A 14,484-nucleotide genomic window follows, 5' to 3' on the forward strand; every position below is an offset into this window, starting at 1 on the left:
GAATAAATAAAATTTAATGGCAATAAATTTAGTGATGACTTATTTATCGTCTTTCGTAAATTTCAATAAGTAAAATATTTATATTGATATATAAAATTATTTTAAATAAATAAAAGCTATTCATGTTCAACTATTAGATCAAAGAAATTTAAAAATAATCATAAATTACAAATATAGTTTCTATGAAAAAGTTTAAAAATTTCAATAAAAGTCATGTAAAATAAATCTACAGGATTATGTGAAAATCTTTAGAAATCTGTGAGATTATACAAAAGTCAGTAGAAATCTATTAAACTTCACAAAAATCTATTATTTAAAAAAAAAAATCAATAAATCTCTGCAACGAATATACCATCTTTACTATTTCTATATTACATTATACGTATACTTGGGTATGCCATATTAATTTAACGAATATGCATACATAATTCGATATTCAGACTCTGTTGTAGATACAGAGCTAATGGCAATCCGATACGGTATGGATTTTTGCAAGTGGCTACTATTTTTGAGAAACTACCACCAGATTGAAGGATTTCAAAAACTATTTTAAACACAAGCGAAAGGAGATGAATGTTGAAGAACTCATTGTTCGACTTCACATCGAGGAAGACAACAAGAGTTCTGAAAGACGATTATTGTAGAACCCGATAAGTCAGATTACGTATAAGTCATGCATAGTTGCTATTATTTAAATTAAAAATGATTTTTATGCATTCATGGAGGTTTATTTCATTTCAAAATTTGTTAGGTTATGATTATTTATTTTAATCGCAAGAGTTTAGTTTTATCTTTTCGGATAAATACGCGAGGCCGGACTGGAGTTTGGAGTATTGAGATACAAATTAATAATAAGAAAATATTCTTAAATTTAATTTAAACCAAGGAACAATTTATTTTACGGGTAAAGAATGTTTTTAAGATTTATTGAAATTAATTGGATAAAAGTTATTAAGTAAGTTCTTTTATGTTCAATAGTTAATTAAATCCTAAATTAAATTGTGTAACCAATTGAGATAAAATTTATCTAAGCCTAATATATTCAAGAAATTAAAACATAACATTTTAATAGTAAATTGTTAGACCAAGCCATGTCATGCAAGAAATCTTTATCCTAATTTAATTTTTAATTCACTAAAATACATAATGTGTGCTTTAAAACTTTAAGGACTTAAAATACAAGATTGGAAACAATATTTCCCTTACAATTGCTAGTAAATTTCGGCCCCCTTAGATAAATTCATGTATGATCGGCAACTCTCCATTTTAACTACCCTTCCATAACCCTTCATGGTAGATTGATTCCCTCACCTTTAAATCACCTATGATTAATAATTTAAGCATCATCATGCACCTAATCAAACCACTAATCTAGCCTACCAATCCCACAATTTTTGAGCAACAAGAAGGAAGGAAGCAATTCTTGTGTCATTCAAATCCCTCACTTGTACCTCCTACCTTAATGCATTCCTTGACTCATTATTCATCTTGGTAACCTTCCCCTTTACCACTTAACATTTCCTCCACCCCATACCTTCGAAATTATCAGAAAACAAGCAGCAAAAATCGTGAGTAGCAGCAAGAAAACAAGAGAGAAAAGAAAACTCCGTCTCCGCCGCGCCGTGTTCGTCTTATTGGTTTGTTTCTTTCAAAATCGATTTCCAGGCATGTATATATTTTTCATTTCTCTTCAATCAAGTCCTATAAATATTTTAAAACATTATATGTTCATGATTTAAGGAGCAAAACCGAAAATGACAGCAACTTTGTAAAATTCTGTACAAGCCTTCTCGGCCATTCTTCTATGCTTCACGGGTTGGCTTGTTTTGTGATTTCAGTAGGATGGCTCTGTTCCAGGCGCTCTAGGCTGCATCTAGGCATGTACTAGAGTGTGTTAGAGTTATGTTGGTTCATTAGTTTCATCCCATGCACGCAAGAGGAAGGCTTGACAGCAACTCTCCCATAGTTGCAATTTTGAGTCTCGAGTTTTGGGTTTGGTTGTATAAGGTGAGGGTTCGAATCTTGGTTGGCCCAAGGCCTGCAACCATGGTTAGAAACTTCCCTTAGCATGGCTGGGACGTGACCAAGACAGCCTTTCAAGGCTTGGTCCACGAATCCATAAAGATTTTACAACAACAATGCAAAGTGCCCCACGGTTTTCATTTCTGATTTTTGTGTTAGTTGGTTTCGGCTTTTGGGGATTTGGGTGGATCTTGGTTGGCTTTTAGCCCTTAGCCATGGTTCACACAATACCTCATCAAGTCTAGATTGAGCCATGGTCGATCATATGACCATTGGAACGAAACAAGACAGCAAAACAATTCAAATAATCGCATAGCACAGAATTTTGAGTTCTCGGTTTGAGCTTTGTGTTGTCCTAGGTATTTGCTTGAATTGTGTTTGGCCTAGTGCCCTTAGCCATGGTTCAAGCCACACCTTAGGATGTTGTTAAGAGACTCTGGTCGGTGGTTCAAGCCCCAAGGGCCATTGGTTTCATAAATTGATCGAACAAGCACAGCTGCTGCCACTGTGTTATGACAGCAGCATGGCTTCGGTTCAGAGGTCACGTTTGAGTTATTGATTGGATTTTAGCCTATGGCCTTGGACTGGACAGTACCTCAATGAGTTAGGAAGGTCATGTTTTTGGCCGTTTGTGATTTGGTTAAGTTTAGAGGTGGTACGAGAATTTACGGTGCAATGTGCCAAAGTGACTCTCGAAAGAGCGTTTCAAGATTTTGGCCTCCATTCACTAATTTTCATGGATTACAATTCTTAAGGTTATTATTTCATCATGTTAAGTGTATTTTTATCATGACTAAATGATGGTTCGATGTTGGTTCGGGTTGGTAGGGATTCATGGTTGGAAATTAGTTTGTTGGTCACGTTTATCTCATTTTTGGTTCGGATATGAAGGTTTTGGTCAAGTTGAGATTATTCGCATGTTTTCTCATGTTAGGATTAGGTCGCAGCAAGCCTGGGAACGATCCAACTCATTCGGTAAAAACAGGGTTATAATTATATTACGTGCATAAATAAATAAAATGTTTATTTTTTAGATATATGTGATATGTCTTGTGACCACCTCACGCTTATGAGATCTCTCCACCCGGTGACTTACGACCAGTTTATGTTTATGTATGGGTACGGACATCCAGTCCAAGAGCTGTGGTAATCTATACGCCCAGTATACTGTGGTTTAGTCTGATCAGACGTTCATGTTATGTTACGGACCACTTGCGTTGAAACATTATCTTTACCAGAAAAATCTCATTATGATATTTTATGACATGGCTCTAGCGAGCAAATCTTTTACGTACGATTTCCAGATATGCACGTAATTATATATACCCATGACATGATTTTCACCTTACGCTTATGATACGATATTTTTACGTTACACGAAATTTTATGATATAATTACTTGTTATTCACGGTATATGCATGCTGAGTCTTTAGACTCACTAGACTTGATTGTTGTAGGTACTGATGAGGTTGAGACCGAGGGCGAGGACCAGTGAGCTAGCTTGGGTCAGCAGTAGTAGGAACCCGAGGACCTCATGTTTCAGTTTATTCATCTTTTTATATTCAAACTCAGTTTTATTATGTTGAATTATTTTAAGTGGTTGTTTTGAAACACAATATTTACTTCCGCTGCTACTTTAAAGTTAAATTTATTTACCAGTTTATTTTATGAATGATGCATGTTATTTATTTAAAGAGAAAATATTTAAATAATTCCGCAAAATTACGAGTACGAAATACGTGCCTTTACAATTATTTTTTCCGGTTGTTGCCAAGGAAAATGTTGTCGAGCATGGTCAAAGATCGAAAAAGAGAACCTTTTATTCCTCCAACAAAAAGATGAACCTGGGACCCAAAGGAGGCATTTCAAAGAAGTTTTTTGGAAAATGCTACAACTGTGATGATATGGGTCACAAGGCCTCTGAGTGTAAGAAACCGAGAGGCGAATGTGGTAGAGAAAATTTCTCAAGAGGTTTTGAACATGAATCTCTGTGCTGTAATATCAAAAGTTAATCTGGTGGGATCTAACCCACGGGAGTGGTGGATCGACACTAGTGCCATTCGTCATGTTTGCTCGGACAAGGAGATTTTTGCAACTCTTGAGGAATCCGAGAATGGGGAAAAACTGTTCATAGGAAATTCCGCTACTTCTGAGATCAAGGGTCAAGGAAAGGTTGTTTTAAAGATTAATTCTGGAAAAGAGCTGACTCTTAACAATGTGTTGTATGTGCGAGACATCCGTAAGAACTTGGTGTCCGGGTCTCTTATTAACAAGCATGGTTTCTATATTGTCTTTGAGTCAGATAAGGTTGTTTTGTCAAAAAATGGAATGTTTGTAGGCAAAGGCTATGTTAGCAACGGTTTGTTCAAACTCAATGTAATGACTATTAAACCTGTGATTAATAAAGTTACTACTTTTTCTTACTTGCTTGAGTCTTCTTGTTTGTGGCATGGTAGGCTTAGACACATTAATTATGATGCAATTCGTAAACTAATTAACATGAAAAATATTCTTGCATTCCAAATTGATAAACAACACAAATGTGAAACTTGGGTTTATGCAAAACTAACGAGAACATCTTTTCAAACAATTGAAAGAAATAATGAACCACTTGATCTAATCACAGTTATGTATGTGATTTAAAAGTTGTGTAAACACGTGGTGGAAATAAATACTTTATTACTTTTGTTGACGATATCACAAAATTTTGTAATGTCTATTATTAAAAGTAAAGATGAAGCAATTGAAAAATTTGTCCACTACAAGAGTGAAGTTGAAAACCAACTTAGCAAGAAAATTAAGGTGCTAAGAAGTGATCGTGGAGGTGAATATGAATCATCATTTGCTGAGTTTTGTGCTCAATACGGTATTAAACATGAAAGAACTGCATCTTATTCTCCTCAGCAAGATGTCATTGCATAGAGAAAAAATCTTACCTTGAAAGAAATGATGAATGCGTTGTTATTGAATTCTGGTTTACCACAAAACATGTGGGGGGAAGCTGTTGTAACAGCAAATTACCTCCATACGAGTTATGTAAAGGTAGAAATCCTTCCTACCAATACTTGTCAAGATAGCAGTACCCACTCCGAAGAAAGTAAAGATAAGACCAAAAACTGTTAATTGCATTTTACTTGGATGTGCTCAAAACAACAGCGCTTATCGATTTCTTGTACATGAATCTCAAATACCTGATATTCACAAGAATATGATAATGAAATCAAGAAATACCTCGATTTTGAACACATGTTTCTATGCAAATCTAAGGAAGAACCAAGTTCATTCAAAAGATTATATGAGACAATTGAAAAGGAACAAGTGCTTAACCAAGATATTGAACCTAGACGTGGTAAGAGAACTAGGACTGAGAAATCCTTTGGTCCGGATTTCATCACTTTCATGATGGAAAGTGCACCTCAAAACTTCAAGGAAGCAATGAGTTCATATGAGGGACCTCTATGGAAAGAGGCCATCAATTCCGAAATGGAATCCATTTTACAAAATCATACATGAAAATTAGTGAATCTTCCTCCGAGAAGCAAACCACTAGGCTGTAAATGGATTTTCAAACGAAAAATGAAATGAGATGGAACCATAGATAAGTATAAAGCTAGATTGGTAATCAAAGGTTACCACCATCAACGTGAATGTCTTGATTACTTTGACACATATTCTCCTGTAACGAGAATAATCTCTATTCATGTGATATTTGCGATTGCCGCTTTGCAAAATCTTGAAGTACACCAAATGGACGTAAAGACACCTTTTCTAAATGGAGATTTAGAAGAGAAAATTATATGAAATAACCTGAGGGATTTTCTGTGACTGGGCAAGAAAATAAAATTTGTAAGCTGGTGAGGTCTCTATATGGCTTAAAACAAGCATCAAAACAATGTCATGAAAAATTTGATAAAACAATGATAGAAAGTGGATTTAAATTCAGTGAATGTGTATACATAAAGAACACTGAAAATTGATATGTCATAAAGCATTGTCATTGGTAGTAATGATAAGATAATTAAATCCACCAAGAAGTTATTGAACTCAAAATTTGACGCGAAAGATTTGGGCTGAGCTCATGTGATCCTTGGAATTAAAATTCATAGAACTTCAGAAGGACTAGTTCTAAGTCAATCACATTATGTGGACAAAATTTTTGAAAAATTCAATAAGGATAACTCTACATTGGCTATAGATACCAGTCAACATCTATCAAAGAATCGAGATGAGAGTACGTCTCAGTTAGAATATTCTCGAGTCATTGGTAGTCTGATGTACTTAATGAGTTGTACAAGAGCAGACAAAGCCTATTCAGTAAGCAAATTGAGTAGATTCTCGAGTAATCCAAGAGTTGAACACTGGAAAGCAATTATCAGATTGCTAAGATAATTAAGGTACACTCGTGATAATGGGCTGCACTATACCAGATATCCTGCTATTATTGAAGGATACATTGATACAAACTGGATATTTGATATGAAATAATCAAAATCTAAAAGTGGATTTGTATTCACTTTAGGAGGTGCGACAATTGCATGGAAATCTTCTAAACAAATTGTAATGGCCAGATCCACGATGAAATCTGAGTTTATAGCTCTTGACAAGTGTGCTGAAGAGGTTGAATGACTGCGTCAATTCTTAGAAGATGTTCTAGGATGGAAAAAACCTGTGCCGACTATATGCATATATTGTCATAGTCAATCTGCGATTGAACGTGTATAAAATAATATGTATAATGATAAGTCTATACATATACGTCACATACACAATATCATTAGACAACTACTCTCAACTGGAGTTATCTCTGTTGACTATATAAAGTCAAAGGATAATGTAGTGGATCCGCTAGCCAAAGGATTGAACATATAGTTAGTTGCGAAATCGTCAAGAGGAATGAGTCTCAATCCTATAGAATAAATTGGTGCGAAGGAAAACCCAACCTACGCTGACCGGAGATCCCAAGAACTAGGTTCAATGGGACAACCTAATCGCACTAATTTGGAGAATCGCTGTGGGGGTTATCTATAGTACATTAATATTATGAAATAATGAATGTTGAGGATAAGCTTATATTTTTTAATGATTCTGATGAGAAACAATATAGAATCACCTATGTGAGAGAGAAGTGGGACCGCTTCAAAGGAATTTTAAGGCTCAATTCTAGACCTTCTTGCATAACTAGTGATGTGTTCATGGTCAAAACGAACACAATCATGAAAACTGAAGAGTATTAGGAAGAGTCATGTGTGAAGTATATCTTAATTCACACAAACAGATGTACAGTTCAAAGACATCACGTCTACTGTCAACCAGTGAATTATTATGCCTTCACAAGGGAAGGTTCAAAGGGTAATACCTACCTATCTTATTCAAGAGTCAACTGTTGAACTTTATCATAAAAGCCTTTCGTATAACTTTCAATTTCCATTCATATGGGGGATTTTTGGATTATGTATATATATAATATATATTGGGTTGTGTATTAATGAGCTTTCCTTATGTGAATGAAAATCAAGGGATGGTGGATTTATCCCATATAGGAAAAAAAAGTGGTATAGATGAGCTTATATGTATAAATAGGGGTTTATCCCATATAGGAAAAAATAAAGTGTTATAAATGAGCTTATATGTATAAATAGGGATATGCCAAGGCCATAATACACACCAGCAAACATCCACTTCTCCTGCATTTTTGCCTCCTGTTTCTTCCTTCGAAAGTGCTCCTTCTCCACGTTCTGCTGATAAAGTTCAGATACTATTTTGTTCACCAACGTAGTGATCTGTGCTACATCACTGCTGGTCTGCCGTTGTATCTTGAGAAATAGACGCCAGGTTAAATCCTCGAAGCACATACCAGAAGGGACAAATCTGTTTTAAGGAAACTGCACTTGCTACAGACCTCAGTTTGTGATGGATCGGTTCAGGCACCTTTGAAGGTGTTTCAAACACAATATTCTCAATGAGCTGCAATAGCTCGTGTTCTAAGAGTGTAAACACCGATGAATTACATCGAGTTTGTCTTTAAACCAAATGAAAAATACTCGAAATAATCATTCGTTAAGTAAACTAATCAGTTTAAAGCTTTTAACTTGTGTAAACTGAATAGTGTAAACTGAATAACTGAAATAAAATGGATCAGTTCTTGCATTTATCAGTTCAGTTATGGTGAGAACTTGAACTGACAACAATGCAAACAGATCAAATCAGTTTTAAAACGAAAGTTAAGCAGTTAAATAAATAATATATATTTATGGATGTTCAGAGATTTCAACTGATCTTACATCACTCTTTCTACCACCTCGGGTAGGTTCCCTAGATAACTTTGATTTATACAACACTTTGTATAAACCCACTCAGCTTAGGACTTACCCTACTGCCTAACTGAACTCCTAGCCTAGACTGAAGGCAGCATCTTCTAGCCAACACTTGTTTAATGTCTATGTGTTAAAGACTATATACACAAGTTTTACGTCTTTGTGAAATGCTCACTCAGCTAGCCAATAAGCTTAAATCTCTGTATATGTGAGTGATTGTGCGTGTGTGCGTGTGTGAGAACTGAACTATGAATACAACACGAAGGTGTTCTTACACACTGAGAATTTTGCTTATATACTAAGCAGTTGGCATGCCCTGTTTCTCTTTTGAACTTCACACACTTCTTGTTTTCTTCGTTGGTCTTCACTTATCTTCATCTTATATTTATAGACGCACAGCTTGATCGTACAGTGAGACTCAATTATTGTATCTGTTGCATTTAGAATCTGTTTCTCGATATTTGTCTTGTACTTTCCGACAGCCATTCTGTAACATTTTGGCTTTAAGCACTGCTGCAACGTCTATTATTGTCCTTTGACTGTATAAAAGCTTTTCCTCAGTGCACACAGCTGGATTCCATTGAATAGGCTTGTCGTGTTATGCAAATTGATTGATTCGTAACTGATGTTTTGAACTGGTCAGTTGAACTGATCTTGAACTAGTTCGGTGAAATCAGTTGGCTCGTCAAGCTGAACTAATTTTGCTGTTTCAGTTGAACTGGTCAGCTGGAGTCTTCATCAGTTGAGCTCTTCATCAGCTGGCCGGGCTTCTGAAGGTCTTCTACTAAACTGCCTATCAGCTGGACAATCAGTTGAACTGGTCTTTGATATTTCAGTTGAACTGATTCAGTTTAGGCGATCAGTTGTCACTTTAAGTTTGCGTTTCGATAGCTTCAGTTTTGGCTCGATAACTGATCAGTTTGAATCCTAATAAGTTCCATTTTCTGCGCACTTAGGTAAAAACATTAGAAACAAAAAAACAAATTTTGTGAACATCAAAATCAAGATTGCGAACATGAAATGTTCCAACAGTTTGATTTTGTTTTACATTTACGATACACATATTGTACAACTTTATTTTTACGAGCTTGTTTCAAACATTCTGTTATTTTTACATTTCGCTTACACGAATTTCGTATTTTCTTTTATATATGCTATTGATTTAAATATGAACATTATTGAAGAAAATTTTGTTATTAAAATACGAATTAAAAGAATATTAAAAGACAATTTAGTATTTCGAAAAGAAAATGTATGGTGATTGGTGAAATTGGGCATTGGACCTCTCTTTGGCTTAAGTGGGAATGTCTGCTCACTTTCCCAATTGATATATAATTTTATATGATGACTGCTTTGATTATGATGATATAATTTACAGATAATTAATAAACAAATCCAATTCAAAGAAATTCATTAATTCCAGCTATTTACCTAGTAATTAATCATAAAAATCATCGAAAAGAATTAGCAAATCCTCGAACGCGAAGAAAGAAAAGAAACCCAGAAAGATTCATCAATGCTCGGAAACGGGGAAACGGAATTTTGGGCTCACGTTCGATCGAAAGCAACAAATCAGAATTCTGGGGCTCAATTCTTGACTCTGATCAGAGTCGATCTTCTCTGTTTCAGGTAGATGGAGTAATTTCTCTGTGCGCGTGTGTTTTTTTAAACTCTAACTTTTGTATTCTACTACTACTTTTTTTGGGTGTAGTTTCTGTTTTTGTTTCTGATTTTTCACCCGTATCTTCGTTGTCTGGTGTACAACTTTTGCGACGATGAAATGTGAAACATAAATTCATGGAATGAAGTCCCGTTACGTTGCAGTGTTCTGTTTGTTGGCTTCTATTTTGGTTTTTATTTCGTCAGGATTTGAAAGAATAGATCTTGATAACGGGGTTGCAAAATTCCCGAAAAGGAAATTTCTTTCTGTGATGGGTTATGGCTATTTGTTCCTTTTCTTTCTTTCTTTTTTTATTTTCTTTTTTGCCTTTGGTCTAGATATCATATATAGAAAGGAAACAATTTTCCAATTATATAACCATGACTGTGTTTTGCTTTACATAAGAGGAATTATTTGTTCAGTGTACTAGTTCATTTCCTGCCTTTGGTATGCTTTTGGATTTTCTTTTTTATGAACAAAACTCACTAGGTGTACGAGTGTTTGGAGGTACTGAATTGTTAAAGTATCATGAATTTTATGTTACTTTTTCTTCAGGAATTTCCATTTGATATATCAACCATGAATGCAAAAACTAAGAGGAGAACCGTGACTGAGAATGGTGATACAGGCGAGGACTCTGTTCTTGCGACTATGATCAGTAATGGGGAGGATTTGGGACCTATGGTTAGGCTTTCTTTTGAGACAGGAAAACCTGAAGCGCTTTTGCATCAGCTTAAGCATGTAGTGAAAAAGAAAGAAGTGGAGATTGAGGAGCTTTGCAAGCTTCACTATGAAGATTTCATTCTTGCGGTTGACGAGCTACGCGGTGTCTTGGTTGATGCAGAAGAGCTAAAAAGTGAGCTGGCGAGTGATAACTTTAGGTTACAAGAGGTTGGTAGCGCGCTACTTGTGAAACTTGAAGAGCTTCTCGAATCTTATTCAGTCAAGAAGAATGTTACCGAAGCCATTAAGATGTCGAAGAGCTGTGTTCAAGTGTTGGATCTTTGTGTGAAGTGTAATTATCATGTTTCTGAGGGTCGATTTTATCCGGCTTTAAAAGCTGTTGATCTGATTGAGAAATATTTGCAAAACATTCCTGTGAAGGCACTGCAGTCGCTTATAGCTAAGAGGATACCCTTACTAAAGACGCACATTGAGAAGAGGGTATGCAGTGAAGTTAATGAATGGCTAGTACAAATTAGGAGCGCTGCAAAGGATATTGGACAAACTGCTATTGGATATGCTGCATCTGCTCGGCAAAGGGAAGAGGACATGCTGGCTCGTCAAAGAAAAGCAGAGGAGCAGAGTTGTTTGGGTTTAGGAGATTTCACCTATACACTGGATGTTGAAGAAATTAATGAGAATTCTGTTCTAAAATTTGATCTGACACCTCTTTATCGAGCTTATCACATTCACAATTGTCTTGGCATCCAAGATCAATTTCGTGAATATTATCACAAAAATCGTTTTTTGCAGCTGAATTCAGACTTACAGATATCGTCAACCCAGCCGTTCCTTGAATCCCATCGGACCTTCTTGGCTCTTGTTGCAGGTTATTTTATCGTTGAAGACCGGGTCTTAAGGACTGCTGGTGGGTTACTTTCACCTACAGAGCTTGAGACAATGTGGGAAACTGCTGTGGCTAAAGTAACTTCAATCTTGGAAGAACAGTTTTCCCATATGGATACTGCAAGTCATCTCCTCCTGGTAAAGGATTGTGTGACCCTCTTCGGTGCAACCCTCAGGCAGTATGGTTATGAAGTGGCCAAGATTCTCGAGACTTTAAACAGTAGTCGTGACAAATATCACGAGCTTCTTTTAACTGAGTGCCGACAACAAATTACTGATGTCATTGCAAATGACTCATATGAGCAGATGGTGATGAAAAAGGAGTCAGATTACCAGGTAAATGTGCTGTTATTCCATCTTCAAACCTCAGACATAATGCCGGCCTTCCCATATATTGCTCCTTTCTCCTCCATGGTGCCTGAATGTTGCCGTGTTGTTCGTTCATTTATTAAGGATTCTGTCAATTACTTGTCTTATGGTGTGGAAATGAACTATTTTGATTTTGTGCGGAAATACCTGGACAAGCTCTTGATTGACGTGTTAAATGAAATCATACTTAACACAATTCATGGTGGCAGCATTGGTGTGTCTCAGGCAATGGGGATTGCTGCTAATATGGCTGTTTTAGAGAGGGCTTGCGATTATTTTATCCAGCATGCTGCACAACAATGTGGAATTCCCAGCAGATCAATCGATAGACCGCAAGGTAGTTTAACGGCCAAGGTTGTTTTTCGAACCTCAAGGGATGCTGCTTATCTTTCTCTGCTGAGTTTAGTTAACTCTAAATTAGATGAATTTATGGCACTTTCTGAAAATGTGAACTGGACTTCCGATGATGCATCTCAGCATGCGAATGAGTACATAAATGAGGTTGTCATTTATCTTGACACTGTTTTGTCCACCGCTCAACAAATTTTACCTCGGGATGCTTTGTACAAAGTTGGTAGTGGTGCCTTTGAACATATATCTAACTCTATCGTTGGAGCTTTTCTCAGTGATAGTGTGAAGAGATTTAGTGTTAATGCAGTCATGAGCATTAACAATGATTTGAAGGCTTTGGAATCTTTCGCGGATGAAAGGTTTCACTCAACTGGCGTACATGAAATATACAAAGATGGGAGCTTTAGAAGTTGCTTGGTAGAAGCCAGACAATTGATAAACCTTCTCTTGAGCAGTCAGCCTGAAAACTTTATGAATCCCGTGATACGGGTAAAGAATTACAATGCTCTTGACTATAAAAAAGTGGCTGCCATCTGTGAGAAGTACAAGGATTCACCTGATGGACTTTTTGGTAGTCTTTCAAACAGGGCCTCGAAGCAAAGTGGCAGAAAAAAGTCCATGGACGTGCTGAAGAAAAGACTAAGGGATTTCAATTGAAAGAGCTTGGAATGTCAATGCTGGATGTCATAGCTGATATTTTCTATTCCTTTTCACTGTTCAAATTTTGGACTCTTAAAATATTTCTGCTAAAACATTATTTATTAGAATATAGTTTGGATATAATTTTTCTCTTGTCTAATCAATCCTCCGTTGAATTTGAGTAACTTGGGTATTCATGTCTCGATTATTTGGAATGTTACTGATGAGAGCTGAACTTAAATCTTCCATGTGGCGATGGATAAATGCTTGGAATGCTCCATTTATAGCTCTAGTTTACATTTTTAGCTACAGGGAATGGATGATGGAGTGGTATCAGTTTATTATCTTTAATTTCTTTTATTGAGGTTTACGTATACCTGTCATATCTTCCAATGTGTCGGTCGGACCAATTCTTCATGATTTGAGTACACTGTGTGTTTAATTTGCTATTGCATTGACGCACCAAAATTTTTGTTGTTGGTTTGAACGTACGTCAGGTAACTCTAAGAGCTAGTACTCGAGAATAAGGTATCCAAGTACTGCTGGTTCAAAAGATTGTCATAGTTTATCATAATGTGTTTGCAAGTCGCCAAGATATCTGATATGAGTTTTGTTTTTGTTTTGTATCTTTATGTTTACCTTAAATTACATGGCCCTATCCCATGTGCTTAACATATTTAGGTTCCTTTGGTTTGACTTGAAATATAGTACTGCAATGAAATATAGTATTGATTGCCATATTTACTTTTTAAATTTGCCGTAAAGGGCCGTCAATACAAGGCTGAGATTCTTGGGTTGTGAAATTTGTGGAAAGTTTTGGATATCAGGTTCTTCTGAAGTCCTGGATGGAAGTATTAAGATTTGAACATGTATTTTTTGTCCAAATTTGTAGACAAGAAAATTGTTCTTATGTTCACATTGCCGTCCAATGTGAATGTCCGCACTATCGTTCAAATGGTGGCTAGCAAAGTTTGAATTTACATATGACATTCACATTTGAAGAGTTTGCTATATATAGAGCTCATTTGCTAGACATCTAACCCAAGCGTTAAAAGCATCTCAAGTTAAAGAGAGCAACTCAAGTGAGAAAAAAAAATTGAGTGTTATTCTTGTGTGAATTAGAGAAAATATTTTCTCGGTTATACTCGGGGTTAAGATTGTGAGAATTGAGTGTTGTATATACTTGTAATACTAGCATGAAGCACGTGCGATGCACGTAAATACCAATTATATGATAAAAATTAAATTTTTGTTTTTTTTAAAAAATAATTTGAATCATTTTGTTATTAATTTGAGTTTAATCTCTTGTTATTTTAAACGAATAAATTAATTAAAAACTTATATAATTTACTTTTTGAATTTTTTGTAAAATTAAAATTCAAGTTGTTAATTTTATGTTATGTAATAAATTATAATTAGCACAATAGAACCAAGTAAACTGAAACAAATTTTAAAAAAATATATATCCAAACACTACGTATAAGGCATAATAAACTAAAAATCAATCAAATTATGGACTTTATCAATGCATAATCATAATTTACATAAATTAAGCTCAC

At 35.5% G+C, this 14,484-nt stretch overlaps 1 protein-coding gene across 1 annotated transcript; it reads left to right on the forward strand.

Annotated features, from left to right (window-relative positions):
- Positions 1 to 9,601: 9,601 nt before the first annotated feature.
- On the forward strand, positions 9,602 to 13,276 carry LOC142529986 (exocyst complex component SEC15A). The gene is made up of 2 exons (XM_075635732.1): positions 9,602 to 9,966; positions 10,553 to 13,276. Exon 2 carries the CDS (start codon positions 10,577 to 10,579, stop codon positions 12,941 to 12,943), a length of 2,367 nt encoding a protein of 788 aa, XP_075491847.1. The 5' UTR covers positions 9,602 to 9,966; positions 10,553 to 10,576; the 3' UTR covers positions 12,944 to 13,276.
- Positions 13,277 to 14,484: the final 1,208 nt, after the last annotated feature.

The sequence above is a fragment of the Primulina tabacum genome, chromosome 2 (genome assembly GCF_025594145.1).
Source record: "Primulina tabacum isolate GXHZ01 chromosome 2, ASM2559414v2, whole genome shotgun sequence".
In the NCBI taxonomy this organism is placed as follows: Eukaryota; Viridiplantae; Streptophyta; class Magnoliopsida; order Lamiales; family Gesneriaceae; genus Primulina; species Primulina tabacum.

What these genes read in the sequence shown, in the direction of transcription:
- LOC142529986 (XM_075635732.1), top strand. Translation starts at nt 10,577, where the DNA reads ATGAATGCAAAAACTAAGAGGAGAACCGTGACTGAGAATGGTGATACA.